Below are 27,607 nucleotides of genomic sequence, written 5' to 3'. Positions count from 1 at the left end.
CTCCAAACCTGGAAAGGTGCCCCCCCCTTTTGTGACACAAACCGTCTCACTCAGCGTGACCCCCCTCCCCCGCTCAGATGCTTCCCAAACAGCAACCGGCTGTAATCTGGGAGGGGCGTCGGCCCGCTGAGGCGCATTCTGGTCTTTTGTGCGGATGGGAACGGCATGTGACACTAATGACGTGTTTATGCTGTCCGGCCAATCAGCAGCCGCCTTTTCTGTCCCTTCCACCACGACAGACGCCGTCTTCCCGCTCCTCGCCTCTCTAACTCCGGTAAAAATAGGTAACAATAAACAGCAGTGTGAAGTCACGCCAACACAACGTGGGCCGCCGGGCGCCGCCGTCCAGACTGAGTCAGACCCATCAACACCGATGGACGTCCAACCTACCCCCCCCCCGTTTAAAACAGTTCCCTTCCCGCCCCGGCCCAGTTCCACGGGTTCCTCCTTTCATTGGCTTCATCTACGCTGTTTTCATGAGGATAAAGGGAGACTTTGGTCCAAAAAAAGTTCATCTTTAAATCAAAAACTAACAGAAAAATGTAGTTTGACCAAAAACAAGAACTTCCTGAGAAGAGATCAGTTCAGGTGGATGTTTTAAGAAAGTAAAAATCAATTGTATAAATAGAGGATTTCTGTATGAAAGCAGGAATAATCAATAAAAAGACACGTTTGACGTTTTACGGCTGCTGTTCTGGTGGAAATAAGCAGCGAATCTGTCATTTCTTCTTCTTTTTATTCAACCGTAAATAACTGAATGTGATTAGAGTCTGTCTGATTCATCTGTGGTCGCTCTACCTCACAATGTACAGTAACCCCCCCCCTCTCTGAGGCTGGGGGTTTGATGACCAGCTGTCAATCAAAGACCACGCCCACATCGGCATCAGTGCTGCGGCGGGACGAGCGCCATGTTAGAGTCATCGTTTCCATGGCAACCACTCCCACCAGGGGTGAGCTTGTTGGAAGTCCACACCCGTTTCGTGGAAAGCGGGCTCGTGGAATCTGTCAATCAAACATTTCCAACAGTCGGGGTGGGGGCCAGAGGGCTACTTCTACTGAGGCATCTGATTGGTCAGTTTATAACTTGAAGAACTTCTTTAAAAAAAGAGGATTATCAAGAAGATGAAGCTAGCAGATCCAGAACGGTTCTGCTGACCAATAGGATGACAGCTGTTTATTTCTATAGACGTCTGTAGGATCTGGCACCTGGCTCCAGCTGCTTTGGTTTCTGGTTGCAGTTCAATCTGGAAGTCACAGCGTTTCCTACAGGGTCAGGCTGATGGACTTTCAGAAGGCAGACAGCTCAGCCTGCATATGCGGATCCTGTTTTGTGTCTCTGTGGTGCGTTTATGGTTCCAGGTAAGAGCTATCAGGATCATTCAGAGAAAAAAACACTCACCTAAAAAAAGCTCCTGATAGAGTTTACAGCCACCAGAACCAGATCGAGCGGCGTCCAAGACAGATAACTTTCTCAGAATCAATCGCTGAGACAAAAATGCTCTGTTCTTCTGGGGTCATAAACTTTGGTTCCTGGTTGTGAGACGCAGGAACGTGGCGTCCATGTCACGAGGGTTGAGTGTAAAAATGGTCAAACGTGTTTCTGTTGCTGTGAAACTGTGTAACTGAGGATCTGGGCGTCAGCAGACATGAGTGGTTCCACTTTAATGGAGGCTTTGAGGGAGCATGAAACCACAAACGCTGCATTGAGGGAACCACAGAGTGCTCTGCATCCCCGCTGACCTGCAGTCGGCTGCAGACCTGCAGTCGGCTGCTGACCTGCAGTCGGCTGCTGCTCTGCAGTCGGCTGCTGCTCTGCGTCCACTGTGGGTTTGAAGCGCCGCCCCCGTGCCCATCCGCCTGTGTGCAGTTGAATCTGCGCCAAGGACGCCCCGCTTTTACGAGACGGCGAGCCCCACGCTTTCCCACCGTTTCTGTGAGACTCTGACCTGCGTGACGAAGGTCAATGACCTCCAGCTGACGGAGGCCTCCTATGTCACGCAACCCCCCCCTGCATTCCTGCCAAAACAAACACCTGTCGTGGTGTAATTCCTATTTGGGTCGCCGTGGTAACCGCATCAGAGATGCACTTGTCAGTCAATCAATCGATGGGAATCGGGAAAACTTCCTGTCCCTTAGCGAACTTTATTTTGAAAAGCTGTTCACCTGAAAAGCAGGAGCTGCTCTGTGGAATAAAACAAAATAAAAGCAGGTTTTTCTTTGTGTTGTTTGTAGTTCTTAGGAAAGAGAGGCGGGGCTGGGTCGGATGCGCCGCCGCAGGAACTGCAGGAGGTTTCTGGGGGGGGGGGTGCAGGAGCGCTGCATAAAGGAGGCTCTACACTCCACGGAGCTGCCATTACCATAAGTAAACCCGCAAAGCACGTCAGCGCCGGGGGCAAACACCCGGGTGGCACAACAGCCCCACAGAAACCAGCCGCCAGCGGACACCATCCCCACTAAGAGTCTGGTTTTCTTGGAGGGGGGGTGTAAATTGTGTGACATTGCTTGATTAGGTTTAATCCCATTAACCAGCTCTGATTTCCTGAACTCTAATCCTCAATCTCTACAACACTTGGAAAAAAGGAGAAGTTTTTATCCTCTTTTTTTACGTTCCTCTCCCTTCTTTCCCCCTAAGGTGTCGTGTGTTTGTGTGGGCCGCCGTTAAACCGAACACCAGCCGCTGTGGCCGGCAGCCCAAAGGCTCAGAGTCAACAGGGCCCGGCCGAGCCGCCGGCACGCTAAGTGAATAATTGCACTGTAAGACGACCGCCGCACACACACGCGGCGGGCGCGCACACACACGCGGCGGGCGCGCACACACACGCGGCGGGCGCGCACACACACGCGGCGAGCGCGCACACGGCCGCACACACGGCTGACAAAAACACCCAGAGGAAAGAGGAAACCTCCAGGAAACCTGCAGCTGAGGCTCCGACACTCTGTGAACCCTAAAGAAGCCAAAGAACCTGGAGATAAATCATCTCCGCTCTTCTAATCTGCACCAAGAACGTTCATCAGTGGATAAAAACCACAAGGGGGCGGGGCATTAAATGCTCCTTTCCCACTGTTTGAGAGGACTGGAAAGAAAAAATAAGCAGGGGGCCGACAACAAAGCCCTGAGGAACTCCAGATGTTTAAAAATGAAAATGTCCCCTTGCTGTAGGACCCCCCCAATGTGCATGTGACTCAATGAAACCAGAACGGAGTCTGCAGAGTTCAATTTCCTCTGACTGTCAGTCTGCTAGCAAAACAAGAGCAGGACGTCAAAATAAGAGCGCGTGGAAGTACCCGTTTTCCGAAGTGGGAAGTCGTCCCGGGGGTTGTAGACGCCCAGCACGGGGTGGTTGTAGGTGGACACGCCGGTCTGTGGCGGGGAGCTCTGGTCCAGAGAGCTGTGCTGGGTTTTTCTGTGGGTCAGAAGCATCAGTGAGAGGAGGCGCAGCATCTCCAGAAACCAAAACCACACGCAGGACCGAGTCCAGCCGAGCTGCTCCTGCTGCCAGAAACCATAGGAGGAGTTTCTATTTACAAGAGTCTAGAAGAACTCTCTGGAACTGGGAGACGCAGCAGAGTAGATGATCTGGATCACATTATTTAATAAAACATTTTCTGAGATTCTGGATAATTTTAGTGATCAGGAATGAGATTCTGGATCATTTCTTCAAACCAGAACCCATAAAGACTTTGAAAGAAACGATCTGCTGAACCAAAATGATCTAAGCGATGACCTGATCCCCCAGCAGCCATCTGAATGTATGAAGGTATGTGCCCCCCCCCCACGACATTTTATTTCATTAAAAAGCCTTCCAGCTTCTTCTGGACTGAGGATTATTATACGCTGTGGAATCAAACCAACTTCCATTAAATCAATAAGGTTTTTCAGATGGCGGGGCTCAGGGTGCCCCCCCCTCGCTCCTTTAAGTCTATGTAGTCACTTTTAGTCAGTTCCTGGAGGCCAATCAGATGCTGATAACGTTATCTGAGCACGGAGACACACAGAAACTCAACCGTGAGGCTGAATGGAGCAGATAAGAGGCCCCGCCCCTCGTGGCGTTTATTGGACTCCTGGATAGCTGGAAGAAGCTTCAGGTCGTGTGATCGGAAAATTTTTCCGATCAAATGAAAAGAAAAGAACAAAGTAATCCTGCAAAGCATTATGGGAAGTCTGAACTCATTGGAGGAAACTGTCAAAGACTTTAGAGGTTTTGCTTCTTTTACTCTTTTAAAATGTAACTTGTGGACAGAAATATCAGGAAAACACTAGAAGTTGGTGAAATACTGTCACTGCCTTCATCTGCAGCATCTGCCCGCAGTCATCATCACCTCACAGGTGTGCACACCTGCAGACGGAGGCTGCCTCAAGGCCTCAGAGTCTGTCATCGCGCTGCAATATCCTCCATCTTTGTTTTTCCGTGTGCACGCGTGAACCCGCTGACAGAGGCGGCGTCCACCACAAAGGCCAGGTGATGTCGTTCGACCATCAGAGACGCCACGCGTCCCATGAACAACACGCTATAAAAACGTCGGTTTACCTTTGAAAACAAAGACTTTTAAGGCTTTTTAAATATATTGGTTTGCATTTAAAAATATATATTTTCAATGTTGTTTTCAATGTTTTAAGGTTCTTTTATCTTTACATTTCGTTTTATAAATATTTTTCAGTTTTGCTTTTTTAAAAAGGTTTTAGGCTGTTTTCTCTAAAAGCTTCCAAAAAGTCATTTTTAAAGCTTTTCAAAATGATCTTAAGCTTTTTTTAAAGTATTATTTCTACTTTTTAAAAATTGAAGTTTAACTAAAAAAATGGTTTTAGGCCTCCAAAAGACATTAATTTTAAGATTGTCCAAAAATGTTCATTTACTGGCAATTTTTTTAAAACTTTGCTTAAATTTTCTTTTCCCGCTCAACTGCAGCTCTTTAAAAACACGTCTAAAGCTTTTTAGGCTTTTGAAAGGACTTTTAAAGACTTTATAGAATTGAATTGTCTCTTTTAAAGTGATTTAAAAAAGATTTTAAAACCTTTGAAACCAGGTTTTTTAGGCGTTTTGAATGATTTTAAAAAGAGTTCAACCTTTTTGATGCATTTTTAAAATGTTTCAGATATTTTCAGGGTTTTCTAAAGTGCAGTTCCTCACCGGTACCAGTAGGGGGCGTCGTTGGGGACACCGGCCTGGTTCAGGCTCCTTTGGGCCAGGGCCTTCTTCTTGTTTAGGACAAACTCTTGGAGACGCATCTTCACCTCCGTGCTCGCCACGGCGCCTGATGGCGGAACGGGAGATTGGTTTGAAAAACAGGAAAATGTTATTTTTCTTTTTTCTAAATTCTACTTTTCATATTTTAAATAAAGTCTGTTAGAAATCTGCTCTGGAAACACAGAAAGGCTTTATAATGAGGGTCCCTTTGTTACTGTTAGTAACTGCATAGTTAAGCATCATTTAACTTATAGTTTTATTCTTTACTTTCCATAAGAATTCAGTGTTTGAACTTAACAATAAATGATCAATTCATTCTATATTAACTACAGTAAAATAATTATTATCTATTCTATTAAGGGTAAACAAACCTTATTTGCTCCAAATAACATAGAAGTATTGATTACTGTAGACATTATTAAGGCTTTATGAACATGTTAACTAACATGTAGTTAATGCATAGAAAATAGTAATTATTAAGACAGCTTTTACATACACAAACTGACAGCACACACACACAAACACACACAGAGACACACACACACACAGACAGACACACACACACAAAAACACACCCACCCACACACACAGACAGACTAACACGTCTTTCATCTTCTCGTGTTCTTCTTCTTCTGTCAGATGTGAGGGAGTTTCATGAACTTCCTGAGGAAACCCCGACCGCCGCTCGCCGGCTCCAAACTAGAGGGGCGGGGTTACTGGGGAAAGGGGGGGGGGGGGGTTGCTCTGACTCACTCTCTTGGCCCCTCTCCTTGTTCTTCAGCAGCTGCAGCTTCTGCTCCCGCTGCTGCTTCTCCAGCTCCTGCTCCAGACGGTGGTTCTCCATCTTCCTCTGGTGCTCCAGCAGCTCCTGCTGGTGCTTCAGAGCCAGGAGCTCCTGCTGCTGCTGCAAGAGGAGGCCAGGGAGGATCAGAGGAGGTGCAGAGGAGGATCATAGGAGGTGCAGAGGAGGATCAGAGGAGGTGCAGAGGAGGATCAGAGGAGGTGCAGAGGAGGTGCAGAGGAGGATCAGAGGAGGTGCAGAGGAGGTGCAGAGGAGGATCATAGGAGGTGCAGAGGAAGATCAGAGGAGGATCAGAGGAGGTGCAGAGGAAGATCAGAGGAGGATCAGAGGAGGTGCAGAGGAGGATCATAAGAGGTGCAGAGGAGGATCAGAGGAGGTGCAGAGGAGGTGCAGAGGAGGATCAGAGGAGGTGCAGAGGAGGATCAGAGGAGGTGCAGAGGAGGATCAGAGGAGGTGCAGAGGAGGTGGAGGCTTAAACCTCTTCCGGAGTCTCTCAGGTAAAAAAAAGATCTAAAGCGGAGCTCAAATAACAACCTACAGACAAACCAACAACCTACAGACAAACCAACAACCTTCAGAAAAACCAACAACCTACAGACAAACCAACAACCTACAGAAAAACCAACAACCTACAGACAAACCAACAACCTACAGACAAACAAACAACCTACAGACAAACCAACAACCTACAGACAAACCAACAACCTACAGACAAACCAACAACCTACAGACAAACCAACAACCTTCAGAAAAACCAACAACCTACAGACAAACCAACAACCTACAGAAAAACCAACAACCTACAGACAAACCAACAACCTTCAGAAAAAACAAACAACCTACAGACAAACCAACAACCTACAGACAAACCAACAACCTACAGACAAACCAACAACCTACAGAAAAACCAACAACCTACAGACAAACCAACAACCTACAGACAAACCAACAACCTACAGACAAACCAACAACCTACAGACAAACCAACAACCTACAGAAAAACCAACAACCTACAGACAAACCAACAACCTACAGACAAACCAACAACCTACAGACAAACCAACAACCTACAGACAAACCAACAACCTACAGAAAAACCAACAACCTACAGACAAACCAACAACTTACAGACAAACCAACAACCTACAGACAAACCAACAACCTACAGACAAACCAACAACCTTCAGAAAAACCAACAACCTACAGACAAACCAACAACCTTCAGAAAAACCAACAACCTACAGACAAACCAACAACCTACAGACAAACCAACAACCTACAGACAAACCAACAACCTACAGACAAACCAACAACCTACAGACAAACCAACAACCTACAGACAAACCAACAACCTACAGAAAAACCAACAACCTACAGACAAACCAACAACCTACAGACAAACCAACAACCTAAAGACAAACCAACAACCTACAGACAAACCAACAACCTACAGACAAACCAACAACCTACAGACAAACCAACAACTTACAGACAAACCAACAACCTACAGACAAACAAACAACCTACAGACAAACCAACAACCTACAGACAAACCAACAACCTACAGACAAACCAACAACCTACAGACAAACCAACAACCTACAGACAAACCAACAACCTACAGACAAACCAACAACCTACAGAAAAACCAACAACCTAAAGACAAACCAACAACCTACAGACAAACCAACAACCTACAGACAAACCAACAACCTACAGACAAACCAACAACCTACAGACAAACCAACAACCTACAGACAAACTTACAACCTACAGACAAACCAACAACCTACAGACAAACCAACAACCTACAGACAAACCAACAACCTACAGAAAAACCAACAACCTACAGACAAACCAACAACCTACAGACAAACCAACAACCTACAGACAAACCAACAACCTACAGACAAACCAACAACCTACAGACAAACCAACAACCTACAGACAAACCAACAACCTACAGACAAACCAACAACCTACAGACAAACCAACAACCTACAGACAAACCTTTTCTCTGGAGTTTTGTCCGTTTTAAAGTAAAACGTTAACATTTTATTTAAAAAAAAAGACTGACAACTGAGGGTAAGGTGGGCGGGGCCACGAGAATGGGAGGAGCCAGACCCGACCCAGGTACCAGGAGAAGTGCTGCAGCCCGCTGACTTCCCCCCGTTTCTACGTGCTCGCCAGGCGGCGGCAGTTCTAACAGAGTGTTTTTATCCTATCTGCTCCCAGAGGCGTGGACGAGATCATCTCCGTCACTATCATACGGGATTCCAACCGGAGCTGCGGCTCCTGTTCAATTCCTGCACAAAACATCCTTGGAAGACTGGCCTCCCAGACATTATGGGATGCCTGTGCCGTGGGATGGCTAATGTCAGGCTTCAGAACGACCCAATCGGGTCGATGTTCTGCTCTGAGGAACGTGAAGCTAAAGCGCTTCTTCCTCTGCAGCTGCTCTCTGAGTGGCGTTGATGCCGCCGCTCTCAGTCGCCGAGCTTCATGGCGTTCTGGTTGGGCCCACCGCCTGCAGCTGCGGTTCTGTCCCGGGGAGGACGGTCTCACCTTGATGTGCTCCTGAAGCTGCGCCTCGTGCTGGCGGGACAGCTGCTCGTGCTGCCGCTGGAACTCGGCGATGAGGATCTGCCGCTGGATCTGCTGCTTCTGCTTCAGCGTCAGCAGCTCCTGCTGCAGCTGCTGCTCGCGCATGGAGGCCGCCACCGCGCCCTGCTGGCCCCCCGTCCCCCCCAGCGGCCCGGGCGACTGCTGGCCAGGGGGGGACGCCTGGTGGTCCACGCGCAGGTCCATGGGGATGGCGGCCGGAGGCAGACGCAGCGGCAGCGCCGAGCTGATGTCCACTGCAGGGAGGAAGAGCAGAGGATGAGGAGCACTCAGCGTTCATGCAGCCTCTGCTGCTTCATTCATGTGAAATAAAACTCACCAAAGATGGAAAAAAATCATGATTATGTGGAAAAAAGATGCAGAAACAGAGATGAAGAGACGGCAAATGCCTGGATTTATGAAAAGAATCAAGAACGGATCAACATCTACAACAAAAAGAGTAAAAAGAGAGAAGTAGACGTTCAGCAAAAGAATAAACCTAAACGTTTCCTCAAGATTCTAATGGACAACAAACCAAAACACTGTTTATTCTTTACAAATATTCAAATGTCCATCAGCATTAACCTGAACAATGGAACAGAGATGTAATCTGATCCTTCACTCCCTCCAGAACACATGTGGGTCTCTCTCCTGCTGGTGTTTGTCTAATAATCGGTGTTTTTACTGCATGAACTCCGTCGTCACAGACATCATGGTCCCTCTGCCATCCGCCTTCTCATGAAGCTTGTAGCCAAAATCCAAAGGTTCTGAAACGGTAAAGAAACGTGTCCCTCTGTCTTCCAAAGTAAAGGCGTCTGCAGCATCGCCACTGAACAGCCGTTGTTGTTTCTGACCTCCATGTTTACAACAGGAAGCAGGACTCGAACCCTCTGAGGCTCTAGAGCCTCCTCCTGGTTGCCCCTCCCTCTGCAGGCATCAGCCCCCCCACACATAAGTGGTTGCGACTTTGCACTTTTTTTTTTTTGCCGTGAAGATGCTTTGCAGGAAAACGGCGATGGAGCCATAAAGCGTCTGCAGAGGAGCGTCCTAATGGACGGGGGAGGGGCTCCTGGGCCGCACGCCGCCGTCAGCAGCAGCTAACGGTAATTGTGCGTCCAGATAGCTTCACTTACTGTCAAGACCGTATGGCGCCTAAACACTCACAAACCCAACTTCCTCTGCGGATCAGCGGGCAGCCCCCCCCCCCACGTGGCTGTCGGTGCCATGGGAGACCAGCAGCAACACATGTGGGAGGGGGGGGTCCCACCTCCCTACGACTGGAGGACGGCGGGTTTTGACGTTTCTATGAGCTCATCTGGATCGAAGGGAACCTAAACTTTACATGTTTCCCAACAGGAAGCGGATTTCCTGCTTTTCTGGTCGTCATAGAAACGTTTAAATTCCTCACTTTGACTCTAATGTTGCTTCTGTTCCTGTCGTCTTCTCACAGTCACATCCTGATGTCTGAGGTCTGAGTCCAAAGAGTCGATCAGCGCTAAGATGCTGTGATGTGGCCGTTTTTCATGCTGAACACCAAATGTGGGCCGTTTCTGCAGGGTCTTTGAAGCCTGGGGGGGTTGACCCGTAAGGGGGGATGTGGGTTTTCAGGTTGTCCGGGTCTGCGGTGGAGCGGCTGCCTCTAAACTCTGGGGAAGCCCAAAACCATTTTCTTCAGGGCTTTTCAAAAGTTAAAGCCACAAATCTGGTTTTTAGTTTGTTCGTTTTGGGACGCAGACAGAAAATACATTTTAAAAAATTATAAATGAATCAAAAAGCAAAGAGGGCAGCCTTGGACCTGGTGGCGTCTCCATGGTTACGGGAGCACCGCTGTGGCTCGTATGGCCTCCTCATGTGACGTCATGAAAATGGAACTGACCCCTGGTATGACCGTGTTCTACCTGCAGACGCCCCCCTCCCCCCCCAGGACAGTTGGGACTATGGCAGAAGGAGGAGCTCCTGAACACGCTTTCAGTACACGGCGTTCACGCTGGACGCTACACGAGCGTGCACGTACGGCTGGAAGAGTGGATCTCGCTCTCTCGCTGCTCTATTCAAACAGACGACTCGGCATCCAAGAACGCCACCAACTATTGATACGCCAGTCACTTAAAGGGACGCCATCCACACGTCACTACCACATCTGAGTCCACGATTGGTCAGAGTTTGAACGGTTGAACTTCTGACGCGCGTTCGATGGCTGCAGGATTTGTACGCTGAGCGTAAAACGTGACCCAGAGAGTCTAGAAGGCAGACGCCTGAAACGCAGATTCCCCGCCGTTCCACGGACTGTGAGGAGCTCGCCGTAACACTTCTGACGTCTCTGTCGACTCTGGTTGAGCTGAGTGGAACGTACCAACATGTCCTGATTTCTTTGTGTTGCTTTGCTTTGGTTTCTGTTTCTAACCTCATTTTCACATCAGCAGTCAGTTCAAAGGGTTCTGTGTTCTGTTATTGGAGGATTTGGTGGAATTATTTATGATTATTAGGTCAGTTCAGTCTCATGGTTTGTATTTAGTGAGGACACTCATGCAGAAACATCAAACTTTACTTTAACTCATGAAGATCATCACTTTTACGTGACTTTTATTCCACAATCTTCACTTTGTTCCACATGTGGCCTTAATGAGGCTTTTTAACCTTTTATTTACTTTGATCAGCAACTTGTTTAGATATTTGAACATTTTTGTTGTTTAATCTAATTCAGAATTTTACGTTTTTACACCACTTAAGCTAATAAGTTCCTGAACTAAATTAACGTTTGTCTTTTGGGTAATTTAGCTGATTTTCATCTGTTCTATTTTTTTTTTTTGCTCTTTTTTTTGCGACTTAGCATTTTTTTAGTTGAAGTTGCCCTCCGTCTGTTCATCAGACCTCCTCCTAATTTTAGAAAGACGACGACCGATTCAAGGAAACGTTCATTGCAGTAAACAGAAAAACCTCACACACCTCCCCCTGCACAAAGGGAGGAGGCGCACAAACCTCACATCTCTGTCACAGGCCTCCTTCCTTCATGCACCTCCTCTTTCTCCCTCAGACTCCAGCCAGCACACTCCTGCTCCTCCTCGTCTCCTCTCGCTCCCGGTCTCTGTCCCTCTGGCCCCTCTGCTCCCCGTTTTAACCAGATGGGAGTCACCCTATTGGCTCCTCCCCCTCTGCTGACATCACAGTCTGTTTGTTCTGCAGCTTCTTCCAGGAATCCGTCGCTCCCTCTCACTCCTCTCTGCGCTCCAACCTGTTTCCGAGGCCAAGGAAAACCCTGATGTGCGCCTCCTCCTCCCCCCCCCTTACTTGCACGCCCCCCTTTGCTTTTAATAACCATCTCTCCTCTTCCCGCCTCAGTCTGATCCCACACGCTTGAGTTCCTGCACCCTCAGAATTTGCCTGCATTTTCCAAACAAATGTGGCCGCAAACTAGCTTCAGGTGAAGCGGAGTCTCTGTCCCTGCAGACGGGCTCCTGCAGACGGGCTCCTGCAGACGGGCTCCTGCAGATGGGCCAATGCAGACAGACTCCTGCAGACGGGCCAATGCAGACGGGCCAATAGAGGAGGGCTCCTGCAGACGGGGTCCTGCAGACGGGCCAATAGAGGAGGGCTCCTGCAGACAGGCTCCTGCAGACAGACTCCTGCAGACGGGCCAATGCAGACAGACTCCTGCAGACGGGCCAATAGAGGCGGGCTCCTGCAGACTGGACCCTTCAGACAGACTCCTGCAGACGGGCCAATGCAGACAGACTCCTGCAGACGGGCCAATGCAGACAGACTCCTGCAGACGGGCCAATGCAGACAGACTCCTGCAGACGGGCCCCTGCAGACGGCCCAATAGAGGAGGGCTCCTGCAGACAGGCTCCTGCAGACAGACTCCTGCAGACGGGCCAATGCAGACAGACTCCTGCAGACAGGCCAATAGAGGCGGGCTCCTGCAGACGGGACCCTTCAGACAGACTCCTGCAGACGGGCCAATGCAGACAGACTCCTGCAGATGGGCCAATGCAGACGGGCCCCTGCAGACGGGCCCCTGCAGACGGGCCAATGCAGACGGCCCAATGCAGACAGACTCCTGCAGACGGGCCCCTGCAGACGGCCCAATGCAAACAGACTCCTGCAGACGGGCCCCTGCAGACAGGCCAATGCAGACGGACCCCGCAGACGGGCTCCTGCGCAACCTGACCCGAAGCAACCGCGGCGTGACGTTGTTTCAAGCGTTTCAGGTCACTCTCTGATCATCTGTGGATCTACGTTCCCGTGGTTTTTTCATAACGATAATTCTTGCCGTTTTCTGCGACATCATTTCTGCAGAGCAGAACTCATCATCCGTCTGTTTACTCTCTCTCCTGCTAGCTTACAGCCCCTCTCAACCCCAACCTGACGTTAGCGGTAGCTTGTGGCCCCGCCCAGCGTGTTTTCTACGTACCAAATACGATATTTTCCAAACAGCTTTTGTTTTCTGTCTTCCCCGGATTCACAACCATTAGAATAAACAATAGTCAGTAAATGTTCCTTCTGTCCTCCATCCTCAGAACATTTACGTTAAGACGCCTCTGGCGCCGACCCGTCTGCAACTTCCAAAGAGAAAACGGGGATTCAGACCTGCACCTGCTGTTCCCTGCAGGACAGGTGTGATGTCATCGCTGTGAGGCCACGCCCCCTACATCCAGACAGGAGGACCTGACCTCTGCAGATGAAACGCTGATCTCTGAGAGGATCCATGCGGAAGCCTCGTCACCTCCTCCTCCTCCTCCTCCTTTCACTCCTTCAGCTTGCCCTTTTCCTCAGGCTCTGCTCCCCCCACAATCTGTTTACAACTCCTCTGGCTCCAATTGCAGATCTATTTATACCAGACAATGCAGAGAGGAGGAGGAGGGGGGGTCTTATTGGAGGTGCAGGCCGTGGAGTGAGCCCCAGCTCCTGGTAACTCCTGATAGAAACGGCATAAACCAGGAGGAGAAGCTCTGGTTTGACATGAGGAGGTAACAACGTCTGTGGAGGAGCGGGCTCCTCCTTCAGCTGCTCCAGACCAGAGCGGCTTCTGCATCCACTCCCCCCGGTGCAGGATCTGGAGGAGGAGGATCCGGAGGAGGAGCTCCGTATCCGAGACAACAGATCTTCAGGAGATCAGATGGAGGCGCTCTGGGGAGGAACCTCCATCATCCGAGCCGGAGGCGCGAAGACGACACAAGCAGAACCCCAACTTCTCAGAGCTGCTCCTCCTGGACTCACATGTCACATGACCTCACTGTCCTTCCTCCTTCAGATTACCTCACCTCCATCCGAGCCCCTTTCTGCTCTCCTCCTCCTGCTGCTGCCTTTTCATTTTCCTCACTCCTCTGATTAATCATCACTTTCACTGGAGTCCATTAAAGCACAAACCAGCGATTCAGAGCCTTTTCCTCCCCCAGGAGTACCGGCAACCCCCCCACAGCCGGTCGGAGGCTGAACTTGCAGAAGTTGCGGCGCTCAGAGAGGAGCGCTGACCCTCATGACGGCCGGAGACGGAGCTCAGGAGGAGCCGCCGAGCTCCTTCTCCAGCCTGGAGGAGCTCCAGAGGAGGAGCTAAAGAGGAGGAGCTAAAGAGGAGGAGCGGCGTCTCCCGGCATGCAGTCAGCACGGACACCACGTCTGCACGCGTGCGGCACGGAGGAGCGACCTACCTGTTGGGATGTGGTTGAGCGCAGACGTCTTCAGCACCTCCAGCGGCGGCTCCTTTCCCAGAATTCCCTCTGTCGGAGGAAGAGAACATTCTGCTTCAAATATGGTCCGCAACATGGGGACGGGCTTCTGTGAGGGGGGGTGGGGGGGTCACAGCACGTGAGGACGGAGGAGGATGCTGGGGGGGGCTCAGCATAGCCAGTGTGGCTAGAACAGCGGAGCAGGAGATGGAGAGGAGGGAGGGGGGAGGAGGAGGAGGAGGAGGTAAAAATAGCTCAGCCGTTTGTGTGTCAGCACATGCAGTGAGCGCGCACGTACCAACACACACAACGATGTGTGTGTGTGTGTGTGTGTGTAGGCTGTAATTATAGTGGCAACATGAAAAGGCTTTTGTAGCTGCGAGCCGCGGGAAGACGTGGCTATAAAAAGAGGAGGAGGGGGGGGGGGGGGTGGAGGAGGAGGAGGAAGATGCATGAGGGGGGGCACGAAAACAGGAGCGCCGCTCCTCCAAGCATTTCTGTTTGGTGATCCCAGCCACCTGATTCATAAGTATTCAAGCAGCGGCGGCGCTGCTGAGCGGCGGGCCGCGCCCCCCCCCCGCCGTGAAATCCCTTTGAAGAAATAAAAGCGAGGAAAAAACAGCCTGATCTATTTCTGGAGCTCTGAACACACACACACACACACACCCACACACACACACATACACACACACACCCACACACACTCACGCACACACATGGAAACATCCACACACACACACACACACACACACACACACAGATGGTTGTGTCTTCGTCTCACACCTCCTCCTCCTCCTCAGTCGGATGGCGGCGTCCATGAATCCCTGCAAAATGTTTTTTGGGTGAGGATCCCCCCACCCCTCCCCCACCCCAGCAGAGTTCGTTAGAACCGCGGGAGGGTGACCCCCCCCCCCCATCTCCGGTCTATTCAAAACGACACGCGGTGAAAGTTTGCAATTGAAATGAGGCGCGCGTGTCTGCCATGACACCTGTGGCCTGCAGGTAATTCAACGCCACTTTTGGCGCAAATTGGCGGCGGCAGCTTCACGCCTTCAGCTTCAGCGGCGGGAATTAGAGCGGCGGGGGTCTTTGTCTGCGGCCACTTAGGCAAAGTGGATCAGCTTTCTGTCCCAAAACCACACGTGGACACCTGACACTCACGTGTGTGTGTGGGGGGGGCAAAGGTGTGTTCACACACACACACCCACACTGACACAAACACACACACACACACAGACAAACACAAACACACCCACACAGCAGCAGCCTCAGACTCCGTCCTGCACCAATAACGACGCATCAATCTTGGATGTAGCCTAGTTACCAAGCAGCCCCCCCCCCTCTGACTCCAGCTCCCCCCATCCTTTGGATCCTTGGGAGATGCCAGGCTATAAATAGATCCTGCCCCCCCCCCCCCCCCCCCCCGAGTCATTTCTAGCTACTTCTGTTGAAAACATGCGAGTGAGGAGGAGAGGGTCTCCTTTCCACCATGCCCCCCCCCCCTCAGTGACAGTCCAGGCTTTGTCCTCCACAGAAGTGAGATGTGGGCGTGTCCTCTGAGGCGTTCCCGCCGCGTGCCAGACAGGAAGGAGCTCCGGCCTCATCCGGCCATCAAGGTGAACCCGACAGGAACCATTAATCAAACACGCCCCCCCCCAAGAGCCTTCTTCCTCTGGGGGCACAAATTGGCTTCCCGAGGGCAGCGGTTGACGTCACGGGGGCCGATGGCAGAGAAGGGGTGCCCCCTGACGCTGGATTCAAACATAGAGGACGAGTTTGGATTTTAAATGAGGGATACACCAACAGAGCGGCGTACGGCAAGCAGAAACCGCCATAAAACACCAGAACGCCGCTCTTTACGTGCAGCCTGGCAGAGAAAAACGTTTTTTTGTAGCTGCCTAGTGAGTCCAAAGACGTGTCACTTCAAAAACATCCGTTAAAACGGCTCTAGGAGGAAAAAACATGTTTTTTTTTCACATCACATGCGACTTTTTAAACATGCGGCGTTCAAAAACGTTCTTTTCCCACCAGAATGCTGCATTTTTATGTCTGTTCTAGTTGGGTAAAATCAATTTTTAAAGTTTGTAAGCCTTCAAACGAACGACGTTTGAAGCCTTACAAAGTTTCTTTTTGAACCCTAGAACCTGCTGGTCATGCGTGTTCTAGTAGGGAAACAGGAACAGCTCTCTACGCCCCCCCCTCATGTGTCCAAAGACCCACATAAACTGCGTTTTGGAGGCTTTATGGCGCTGCTGACGGGGTTTTCCCTGGAGTTTTCTGACCCAGCCGGCTTGCCGTACAGGAAGACAAACGCCAACCTCCAGCTGAAGGTGCAGCTGTGGTTGATGAATCCAACGCCACTCTGACGCTGAACGGAGGATTTCTGAACACGTTTGCAGAGTCTCACTCAGAGAGAAGACTTTCTAGTCCAGCTTTGTCAGACGCTGACAGGTCTGCCTCTGAAGGGGGGGGGGGGGGGGGCTCCTCCTCCTCCCACAGGCTCCTCCTCCTTCCAGAGGAGGCGCTCTGCTCTGCGCTGCAGTCACGTGGTTGAACACTTTTGGATGAAACGCTTTTTAATGAGTGTCCACCGCGTAGCCGCATGGCTGCCTTGTAACAACAAACACCCCCCAGTTGATGCGGGCGCCGCACACACGGCCCCCGCCGCGCCGCCGCCGCACGCTCCTTCTCCTCCACGTTCCGGCAGGAGCGGTTCTCCGTGAACTGCTGGGGTAACCGCGGTCCTCCCCGCTGCAGCTCCAGGGCCCCCCCCGTGTCAAAAGGCGGCGGGTCCGGGCTGGGGGGGGCAGCAGTGTAAAGCATAATTGCTGCAGACAGCTTGTTGGCAGAACACGGCGCGTCCCGTTTCTGGACCGGGACCAGACAAAAGAGGCGGGAACAAAGGGCGCGCCCCGCCGCTTCCATCAGCTCATGTTCGCTCGCCGCCGTCTTTGTCCGGACACCAATTAGAAGCCGGGAGCGGGACACCCACCCCAAGGGGGCCCGGGGGAGGGGTCTGGAGGGGGAGGGGCTCCGGGCCGGCAGCGGCTGAGCGTCATTTGCACACAAAGTGGCGCTTGTGTGTGGCGGGAGGGCCAGTGGTTGAACAAGGCCCCCCCCCCCCGCCCCCCGGATTTGTTCCCTGAAGAAAATGTTCAGCATGGGGGGGGGGCAATCATGCCCCCAATTCCAACCAGCGGGTTGCAGGAGAGCATCAAAGTGACACGGAATCACCGACACGCCGCTGTCACGCACGCCGCCGCCGTCCCCCCCCCCTGGATGTGAACAGCATCAAGCCGTGAGGAGAACAGACCATAATAATGACCGTTTGTGCCCCACATGTGCACGTGCACGTGCACATATCTGCCGTCTAAAAATAGCTCCGGATAATCCGGCTCTCTGTATTGTAGTGAAAGCTTTTAACCCTTTCACCCCCGGGGGGTTTAGGCAGAACCGACGGCAGACTGAAAAAAGATCACTGAGGGGGGGGCAGAAACACACATGAAGGAAGAGTTCCCTTTCCGTGTCTTAAAGCAAAACAAGAGCAGGAGGCTCCGCCCCCACTACCTGACAGGTGTAATAAAAGGCAAATCCACCTGCAGCTCACCTAAACAGTGCTGTGATACGCGCCCCCCAGGAGTAAAACCCAACAAAAGTAAACAAGGAAAAAGAAGCTAAAGAGTTAAATCAACAAAATAAAAGAGCAGAGTTAAACAAATATTCAATTAAATATCATTGAATATTACAAAAATAGGTCAGATTCAAAGTACCTGATCCACAGGTGAGGAAGGTGAAATAGGAAGTCGCCATGCTCCCCCCAGGACTTCACAATAATACCAGAGAAGCTTTTATGCTGAAAGGTCGCGTTCTGGTCTGGAAAAGTCTGGACTTTCCTTCCAGATCCGGCTCTGATCCCCAGATCCCTGCAGGTGATCCGGTCTTTCACAGACGCCTAAAACAATCTCACTCTAACTCACTCTAGCCCGCCGCTCTATAAAGGAGGGGCGGGACATCGTGGGACGGGTGGCGGCGGGGGCATCTCTTCCAGGGAAACCTCTCCAAAAAACACTTTGCTCCTGTCTGCTTCAGGCGTGCTGATTGGCCGGCAGCAGCAGGAAGTAACCTTGAAGCAAACAGGAAACGCTCGGCGCACACAAAACCAATCCCGGCTTTTTCCTCGCCGTTTGTAAATCTGACCACGAACAAAGCTGGAGATAAACCTGCAGAGCTCCGCCCCCTTCTCTGCAGGAGGATTTCTGCGATGCACGGCCCCCTGTTAATGATTACAGCCGTGTCGTCTCCACGCCGTATAAACCTGGAAACGGACGGCAGTAACCTAGAAACCGGCGAGCCTTCGAGGAAAGCAGCAGTGTGTCAACCTCTCTGGTTCAGAGCCATAAAAAGGCTTCACGCCCCCACAAATGCTGCAAAATAAGGCAGTAAATCCAATCTGAGCGCCGTTTATGCTGCGGCGCTGTGCGATAGCGTTCCTGGAATGCGTCAATGTTTGATTTTAGCTCATTGTGTTGTCATTTAAAGACCGTCTCATTCACAAATAAAGAGACGCTTTTAGCCTGATGGTGTCGCCCCCTCCTGCCCCCGTCCATCATCCACACGGCAGCAGTTCCTGGAAGGACAGTGGACTTCTAAGAAAACCGTCCACCTGAAAGAAGTTTGAGGACTTATTTTCTACCGACGTTAAAGTTTCTCTGACTTTTTCAACTCTTGGTTTAAAAAGGAAAGAGGACGGGAATCGAACCCTCAACCAGAGCTCTGACTGAAGCATCGTGGGGCATTCAACCCCCTCCTGTGCTGAAAGTGTAAATGAATCCCACTTTAAGCTCTGGCACAGGTCAGGATCCACTAAATGATCTGGATCTGTTCTGGATCAGATCAGTTCAGGATCCACTAAATGATCTGGATCTGTTCTGGATCAGATCAGTTCAGGATCCACTAAATGGTCTGGATCTGTTCTGGATCAGATCATTTAGTGGATCTACTAAATGGTCTGGATCTGTTCTGGATCAGATCAGTTCAGGATCCACTAAATGATCTGGATCTGTTCTGGATCAGATCAGGTCAGGATACACTAAATGATCTGGATCTGTTCTGGATCAGATCAGGTCAGGATCCACTAAATGATCTGGATCTGTTCTGGATCAGATCAGTTCAGGATCCACTAAATGATCTGGATCTGTTCTGGATCAGATCAGTTCAGGATCCACTAAATGATCTGGATCTGTTCTGGATCAGATCAGGATACACTAAATGATCTGGATCTGTTCTGGATCAGATCAGTTCAGGATCCACTAAATGATCTGGATCTGTTCTGGATCAGATCAGGTCAGGATCCACTAAATGATCTGGATCTGTTCTGGATCAGATCAGTTTAGGATCCACTAAATGATCTGGATCTGCTGGATCAGATCAGGTCAGGATCCACTAAATGATCTGGATCTGTTCTGGATCAGATCAGTTCAGGATCCACTAAATGGTCTGGATCTCTTCTGGATCAGATCATTTAGTGGATCCACTAAATCTTCTGGATCTGTTCTGGATCAGATCAGTATCCACTAAATGTTGTGGATCTGTTCTGGATCAGATCATTTAGTGGATCCACTAAATGGTCTGGATCTACTGGATCAGATCAGTTCATCCTGTTGTTGACGTTCACACGCTGCTGCACTAAGTTGCAGAAAATGTAAGTCTGGGGGCTCATGTGCAGATATTCCTGCACTGACAAATCCCTCCCATGCAAACCCTGCAGCCTTCCTGCTGGGGGGGGGTCTTATCATCCTGCCCCCACTTCTGGTTCTGGGAATATTAACCCGACAAAGGGTTTTACATTTCTCTGTTCTGGGAAGAGATTTGCATGAGACGACATTTAATCTGAAAATCCTGCAGCCGCTGCTGTAAAAGCAGAAAATGTTTTGGTGGAGCTCATTGACAGATTACAGGGGGGGGGGGACGTTTTCCCGTCAGGTGAGGGCCCACCAGTGGGAGCGATGCTTCAGGTCACGTGTCCGGCTCCTGAGCAGGTGTTTTTCTGCCTTCAGGCCTCCTTCAGGAACACGTGAGAACCCTGCAACGAGGCTGGGGAGGGACAAACGCCACTGCGGACTTTAACCGACGCCCCCCAGCTCCTCTGTGGGAAAGGAGCCTCCACCTGGGAATTTCTACTTCCCATCGCAGGAGATAAGAGGCGACAGAGGGCAGCGTGGGAAACAGAGCCAGAACGCTTGGCCCTGCGAGGGCCGGCAGGTTCAGGGCTCCACCCGCTGCTCCGACCACAGGAGGCGTCTGGTGGCGCCGACGGCGTCCCGACTGATCACACGTGTTCATCAGAAGATGGTTCAGGAACCGCTTCAGAGGACGGACGAGTCCACGTATTTACTGATGCGCTTGCTTCACCCGAGAACCAAACGCAGGTCAGTTTCTGACAAACGCTCATAAAAACGAGGAGGAACCCGCAGCACCTCCCTCTCATCCTCTCACCCCCCCTCCATGAAGCTAATAAACAGCCGTGGGAGGGGGGTTCTGCCCCTGAGGCCATGCTCATGGGTCCACGGCAGCAGCAGATCCCCGTGTGGTTCCAAGCTCCAGTCAGAGCTGGAGGACGAGGCTCCACGATCTCATTTCAGTCTCCATGGCAACGTTAGGATGGAATTTGAATAATCTTTACATCATAACCATTAAGTTGTTCCTACAAGCCAGAGGAACAATTTAAGAGGAAAAGATGTGTGTGAAAAGGGGCGTGGTCTTACCTTGCTGGCTGTGGGACGTCATGGCCGACAGGTGGGTGAACGGGTGTCCAGACGGAGCAGCGGGCGCCTCAGAGAGCGTGGCGGGTGTGCGGCGTGTTCGGGTGCAGGCGGTGGCGTGGCGGCGGGGCGAGTGTGGGCTCAGGTCCGTGTTCTGGCTCAGGCTGACGCCACAAATCCGGCCGGGTCGCGTGGAAACGGGAAGCGCACGTCCAGCCAATCCCCATCAGCCTGACGGGTCAACAACTGCAGCTTTCTAAGCATCAACCTGCCAGACGAGACCCGGGGCACGGTGTCAGCGCTGCCGTTTAAGAAAATAATCTGAGGCATCAGCTGATGAGCGGCGCAGATGATGGTTATGTAGATTATCCGCGTGGTTATTCCGGGAGTGTTCATCTGAAAGTGAACTGATGGACCTTTGGAGCCAAACCTGGAGCCTTCATAAAGTCACAACCAGAGGCTTTTATTTTGAAAATATCACACCAAAGGAGAATTCATGTTTTGAAAAGTTTTCCTCGTAGATCCATAAAATAATGTTGGAACACTTTTCCTGATCTTTAACAAACACATTTTTAAAAGCCTCCATAATTATTAACAGTTCCATCTGCATCTCACCAGTGAGGCCAAAAGGCTTCCTTCCTGCTGGTCCTGATCCGGATCTGTGATGTTCACACCGGGATCAGAACCGCGGGTTCCACTTCCAACATAATGGATGCCCGTTCTGGACCTCTGCATCCAAAACTCCCACGTTCATTCACAGCAACATTTACGGCCCGTTTCCGGGCTCTACATGAAAATAACACGACCCCCGAACGCGTGTCGAAGGTCAAACCGGTTTAGACCAATCAGGGACTCAGCGTTGGTCGAGACGTAAACACGGAAGTCCAGCCGTCTGAACACGGACCATGGAGGAGGAATGAAGAACAGCGGTTTGAGTGAGTCTGTCATCTATCGATTGGTGCGCTCTACACGCCGCCTAGTGGTCCCTTGGTGAGGCTCCACCCACTTCTGTTTCTGAATGAGCTTCAAACAGGAAGTCAAAGTGTCGGGCTTTGACCAAACCCCATAAACTTAACCTTTCTGCCCCAGGAGAGAAATAAGTGGTTTTAAAAAAAGAAAATGTTCCTAAATTAGCATTTTGCCCCCCCCCCCCCCCCCCCAATGTTATAAAGTTTGGTCTAAACATAAAATAAATGAGATTATTGTGTTTTTTTAAGCTTGAGATAGAAAAAACAGTCTAAGGAACCGTCTGACATGTCAGGTTCCTTCAGCTGAGATCACGGTACCGCCCCCGCCCCGGGAGGAGGGGGGCATCATGCCCGGGGCGGGGGTAAAGCAGGATGGGGGGGTGATGGTAGTGCTGTGTGTGTGTGTGTGTGTGTTGGCTCTTTGAAGTGGGATGGACCCACATGTGTGTGTTCATTAAAATAGGAGGGGGGGGGGGGTTGTCAAGACGACAGGGCCAGACAGTGCAGCCTCAGGATGAATCGCCCCCCCCCACCCAAAAAAAAGTCGGTCAGTGTCCAGCGAACGCACACTGTGATGGAAAGGCAAGGAAAGGATGGGGGGGGGGGGGGGGGGGGGCAAGTGTGTCATGGGGGGGGGCTTAATACAACACTATTGTCCCAGGGCATCCCATCCGTCTGGAGGGGGGGGGGGGGGTAATGTGAGCATCCGTAGCTTTTGTCTCTAAAACGGTTAGTTTGATGCAGCTTGACAGACAGACCCCCCCCCCCCGAAAAAAAGTTTACCCCCCCCCCCCCATAAAGTGCGGACTCCTTCATAGGGAGGGGGGCGGACTCCAGCCCCAGCGCGGGCGCCCCCATTCACAAAAAAAGGGAGGGGGGGACTGACGCATGCGGAGAATCACGCAGCCCATCCCGCAGCTCTTTCCCGCAAACGCGCTCCCGCAGGCCCGCGGTTCCGTTCCCCCGGTCCCCCCCGGGGGGGCGAAGGAGGCCGGAAAGTGTCGAGGCGGCGCCGCCGCGCAGCAGCCCGAAGGCTCGGCCGCGGCGCGCGCGCTAAAAATAGCTCGGCAACAATCGGCATAACAAACAGCGCCGTCTCTTCCTCCCTGTTGCCCACGCGCTTCCCGCCCGCACGGAACCACAGCCCCGCGCCTTCCGTCTCCGTTCCGCCCCGCCGGTGCCGAAACAAACCCGAACCAGACCCCCGACGAACCCCGAACCCGCCGCGAAACTCCTGCCGGACGCGGCTGCGGCGAATCCCGGCGGGTCCGCGCGAGCGCCGCATCCCTGCGTGGACATCAGAGCGGCGCCGCCGGATCCACATCCACGGACGGCGCGTGCTCACCTGCCGCGGGCCGGCCGTCCTGTCCGCGTGCCGGGTCGATGTCTGCGCCATGTCGGGCCCCGCGAGCTTCGTCGGTGTGAGCGCGGGACGCGGAGGGGGGGCGGCAGAGAGAATCATCTCCTGACAGATTCCGCCATACTGGATTTTTGTTCCAGCCCCGCGTCACTCGGAGCGCCCCTGCGTGCAGAGGCGGGGTCAGGAGGCTCCTGCCAGGGCGGCCCAAAGCGGGGTACCGGAGGGGGGGTCGGCCCGGTACCCCGCTCTGACAAAACGGGAAAAAATCAATTACGTCACCGTAAATAAACAAACACACCGTTTTTAACCAATCAGAGTCTGTGTTTTCATCTGAAATCTGTAAAAGTCTCACCTGTGAGTTTGAGTGACACCTGTCAATCACCTCCAGACCTCCAACAATGGAGTCCTCTGAAAACAGAGTTTTGGGGGTTTTCTTCATGATGGAGGAAAACAAAAAGTTTTCCTTTAGTCAAAAGCTTGAGGAGCAGACGAAAAGACAAACTCAAGTATTCATGACGTAGAAAAGACACTGGGCGGGGCCACAAGCTCCGCCCCTTTCTGGTCATCCATGCAACAACGTCTTTGTTTTCCTAGAATCTGGATCAGAACCGGACTGATGTTGCTAAAGCAAATGTCGGGGGGGGGGGGCTGTAAGCTAGCCTGTAAACATATGGATGATGGGGAAGGGGGCGGGCTTACTCTGACCCCGCCCACAACGTGAACATGTGATGAACTCCTGCCGCTCTGCAGAAACTTTGTCCTAGAAAACCACACAGGGTTGGGTTTGGAACCCTTTGACAACAATTAAACCTTGAAATGATTTTTTCTGATCACTTTGGTTCAATAAATCAGTCAATGGATCATCAATAATATTTAGTGTTTTAAATGAATATAACTTCTCTTTTTCCTATAAATCTTATGTTAATATCACAGCAGCAACACTAGACAAAAGAAACAAAAACAAGCTTTGTGTTTATAGTGACCTAGTGGTAGAGTGTCTGCCCTGGGACTGGGAGGTGAAGGGTTTGAATCCGCAGCATAAAATATGATGAAAGAGCGTATGGAGACAGAGGATGTGTTGAATCTGCTCCACAGTGTTTGGTTTTCTTCATCCGTTCCTCTCATGGTCTTCCTCTGTGGTTCCTGCAGATCTGCTGTCTGAGGATGACTGAGGATGAAGATGCAGCGTCTGCAGAGACACAAACACGTTTCTGAGTTCAGACACTGACGGATGAAGCATTCCTCTACACAGACTGTTGGTTCATCTTCCTCCTCCTGCGGCTCGTCTTCAAGGCCTTCAGTCAAAGTTTCAGCGTTTACTCCGTCCTCTAAGTTACTGATTACATCAACAAAAGTATCGGCAGCATCTCATAGTAAAAGTAATCTATTACTTTACCAATGAGCCCAAAGTTTCTGTCACTGTTTTTAATGTTTATGAAATCCTGCGTCCTCAACACAGAAAGTACCTTCAAAGTAACAGAGTGGAAGTAATAGATTACTCTAAAAGTAACTTGTTCTGGGATCATCTGCAGACCAGAAGAAGTCACCTGGGCGGGTGTGAGCATCTCCTGCTGATGGTTTCGTTCGGTGCTCTGCTCAAAGGCACGTGGGCAGCAGAGGCGTTCGCTCTCTTCTTCTCTGCCTCCTTCAGTTATTTCTGCTGCTGCTCTGACATTTATTAATTGGGGTCAGTATTACTTCAGAGTCTGGGGGGGCCGTCGGGACAGCCGTCTCCATGGCAACGGAGGATTATGCTTTACTTTGTGGATGTGCTGTGGCGCTCCGGTTATGTAAGGAAGGGGGGTCTGGGGGGCTCCTCTGAGGATCTGGGGCTTTTTGGGCTAAAGAAACCTAACTTCACCTCCTCCTGCTTCACCTCCTCCTGCTTCACCTCCTCCTGTTTCACCTCCTCCTCCTCCTCCTCCACAGACTCAGCGGTCAGGAGTGGAGCACTCAGAGTCTCTCCTGCACATCTGCTGCTTTGTTTGCACTTCTGCTGATGCAGATGTGGATTGAACACAGCGGTGTGTGTGTGTGTGCGGGCGCACGCTCCACCACAGCCGTGAAGTCAGAGCGGGGAGCAGCTCGTTCAGGTTTCCCCATGCCGTCTCCTCTGTGGGCTTTCTGCTGTGGGAGCTCTGGTCAGGGGGGCAGGTCTTGAGTGATGGCGTTTCCCAAAATACACCTGGTTTCTGGGCTGCAGAGTCAACAGGCCAGAGCGGCGGGGGCCACGGCGGGCGGGGGCCTCCCCGACCTCAGCAGACACATCACACGGGCTGCGGCCCAGACCACTTGCACGGCGCACACAAGTGGCTGTTAGTGGTTTTGGGGAGGAAGCTGTCGCCCCAGCGAGCGCCGGGCCACACGAGTGGATGTGGACAACGCTCGCCGCCTCACAAAGCGCCGACCCCCCCAGTTCTGGCAAACAGACGCACCTCTGAGCGGCAGGCGGCGCTGCGGACCGGAGGAGGGTCTGACCGTCTGGAACCGGAGAAGATCATGACCCGGAAAACTGAGCTTCGTTGGTTCTGCTGTCGCTGCAGGTCAAAGGTCACACTCTCTACACATATGTGTCCTGGTTTCAGCTGCCTTTAAGAAGATCTGTCACAGTTCAGACCCCCCCCCCCTCTGACATCATCTTGTGGGTGGAGTCAGAATCGATGTTCACCATGAATAAAACCTGAGGCTTTCTATTCATGTTCAGGGGTTGGAGGAGGAAGTGTCGTGGTTTTTTGCCTGGAGACCTGCTGGCTGAGTTTTGGTCTGAAGGGGGCGTGTCCTCATGAAGACGCCACCCCGAACGCCGAAACACGGGAACCAAATGTTTAAAATGTTGAAACGATTTCAGCTCCTCTGAACTGCAGAGCAGAAACTGCAGAAAAACCCTTTTCTGTGTTTAGAAATAATCCAGTAAAGACAGAAAGTGTCTCAAAACCGGAGTGAGACTGAAAAACAACACAAAGGATGAGGAAGATGAGGAAGATGATGACAGAAAATGGGTTTTATAAAACCAAAATACACTCAAACTAAAATGATTTACAAACTACAAACAAAAGAAAATCCTGACTTTGTTATGATTTCTAACAGAAATCAGATGAATTTGAGTGTTTTCATCAGAGGATGATTTTAAATCAATTCAAACTAAAACGGTTTTTGACTCAACAGAATTTGGTTTTTCCCGTCAGACGCTGCAGGTCTGAGGAGCTGCAGGTCAGAGTCTGCATGCAGAGACCCTGCAGCCTCTGCATGCAGCCTCTGAGCTGCGGTCCAGACGTTCCAGGTCTGAGCTCAGCCTTCATGAATCTGCAGGTCTGGAGGGTCTGAGTGGATGTTTCCACGCCTCACCGCCTCAGGAGGGGCCTGTGTTTTTCCACAGAGTGGAGCGTCCCACACTGACGCACGCCGTCAGCCTGAAGTGCTGCGTTCAGAGTCCAGAACAGACGTCTGGATCAGGAGAGCGCCGCTCCTCTGAGGAGGAGGAGGAGGAGGAGGAGGAGGAGGCTTCACCTGCGGGTCCAGATCCGAGGAGATCCGCTGATCTCCTCACAGCAGACGTTCCCTCCTCTTCATCTACTTTTAACGAGACTTTGTTTTTTTTTTTGTTTTACTATGGAGACATTTTCTGTGTAAAAAATTAAAAGTAACCCCCCCACACACACACATATTCATGTCCTAAATAAAGGTGAGAGACTTTTGTCAGCAGAGCTCTGCTCAGTGAAAACATCTGCAGCAAAGCAGCAAAACAACGACGGTGTTCTTCATCAGGGGACTAATAAACAGCATCTGCTGATGCCTGATGACGTCATGCTTTAGGAAAAATCTGTTGATCTTTGCAGCCAAAAACCCGTTTAGAGCATCTGGAACAGCTGGGGGCCGCGGTGCTGCCCCCTGTGGTCTGAACGGGTATTACAGGCAAAAAAGTAAATATCAGGGGCGGGGCTACAACTCAATGTTTCTCATTAATTCAAATTTTCCTCTGACATGTGACAAAAACAAAGATTTGAAACTTTTTTAAAAGAAAGAAGTTTTTTGTCTAAGAAATAATATTATTAGATTCTGAAAAAAGGAGGAAAAAACCCTTAAAAATCATCTCTAATACAAAGAAAACTGTATTTGAACTCATAATGTCTGGTTGTTGTGTTTTTTTCCCAATAATTTTAATATACCAAAACATTTGTTTCAAAGAACATAAAATGCGATTTAACAAAAAGAAAACAGTAAAATCCCAGTAAATCCCTGTGGGAACCTAAAATAAAAGCATTT

At 51.0% G+C, this 27,607-nt stretch overlaps 1 protein-coding gene across 3 annotated transcripts in view; it reads right to left on the bottom strand.

Moving 5' to 3' along the window:
* Window positions 1–23,714, bottom strand: part of LOC101175137 (histone deacetylase 4) — a 34,108-nt gene extending 10,394 nt beyond the window's left edge. Inside the window, exons 1-8 of one of the 3 annotated variants that reach the window (XM_078930390.1) lie at window positions 23,697–23,713; window positions 23,330–23,591; window positions 21,020–21,284; window positions 14,238–14,306; window positions 8,554–8,846; window positions 5,940–6,090; window positions 5,130–5,253; window positions 3,286–3,404 (exon numbers count right to left, since the gene is read on the bottom strand). In XM_078930390.1, coding sequence (XP_078786516.1) covers window positions 3,286–3,404; window positions 5,130–5,253; window positions 5,940–6,090; window positions 8,554–8,846; window positions 14,238–14,306; window positions 21,020–21,041 — 778 coding nt within the window. In that variant the 5' untranslated portion in view covers window positions 21,042–21,284; window positions 23,330–23,591; window positions 23,697–23,713. Of the gene's footprint in view, window positions 1–3,285; window positions 3,405–5,129; window positions 5,254–5,939; window positions 6,091–8,553; window positions 8,847–14,237; window positions 14,307–18,025; window positions 18,240–21,019; window positions 21,285–23,329; window positions 23,592–23,696 lie in introns of those variants that run through there. The other 2 variants (XM_078930398.1, XM_023949147.2) reach the window with 2 other exon arrangements.
* Window positions 23,715–27,607: the final 3,893 nt, after the last annotated feature.

This window comes from Oryzias latipes, chromosome 2, assembly GCF_053564925.1.
Source record: "Oryzias latipes strain Hd-rR chromosome 2, Olatipes_Hd-rR_3.1".
In the NCBI taxonomy this organism is placed as follows: Eukaryota; Metazoa; Chordata; class Actinopteri; order Beloniformes; family Adrianichthyidae; genus Oryzias; species Oryzias latipes.
This window is presented reverse-complemented; position numbering and strand designations above follow the sequence as displayed.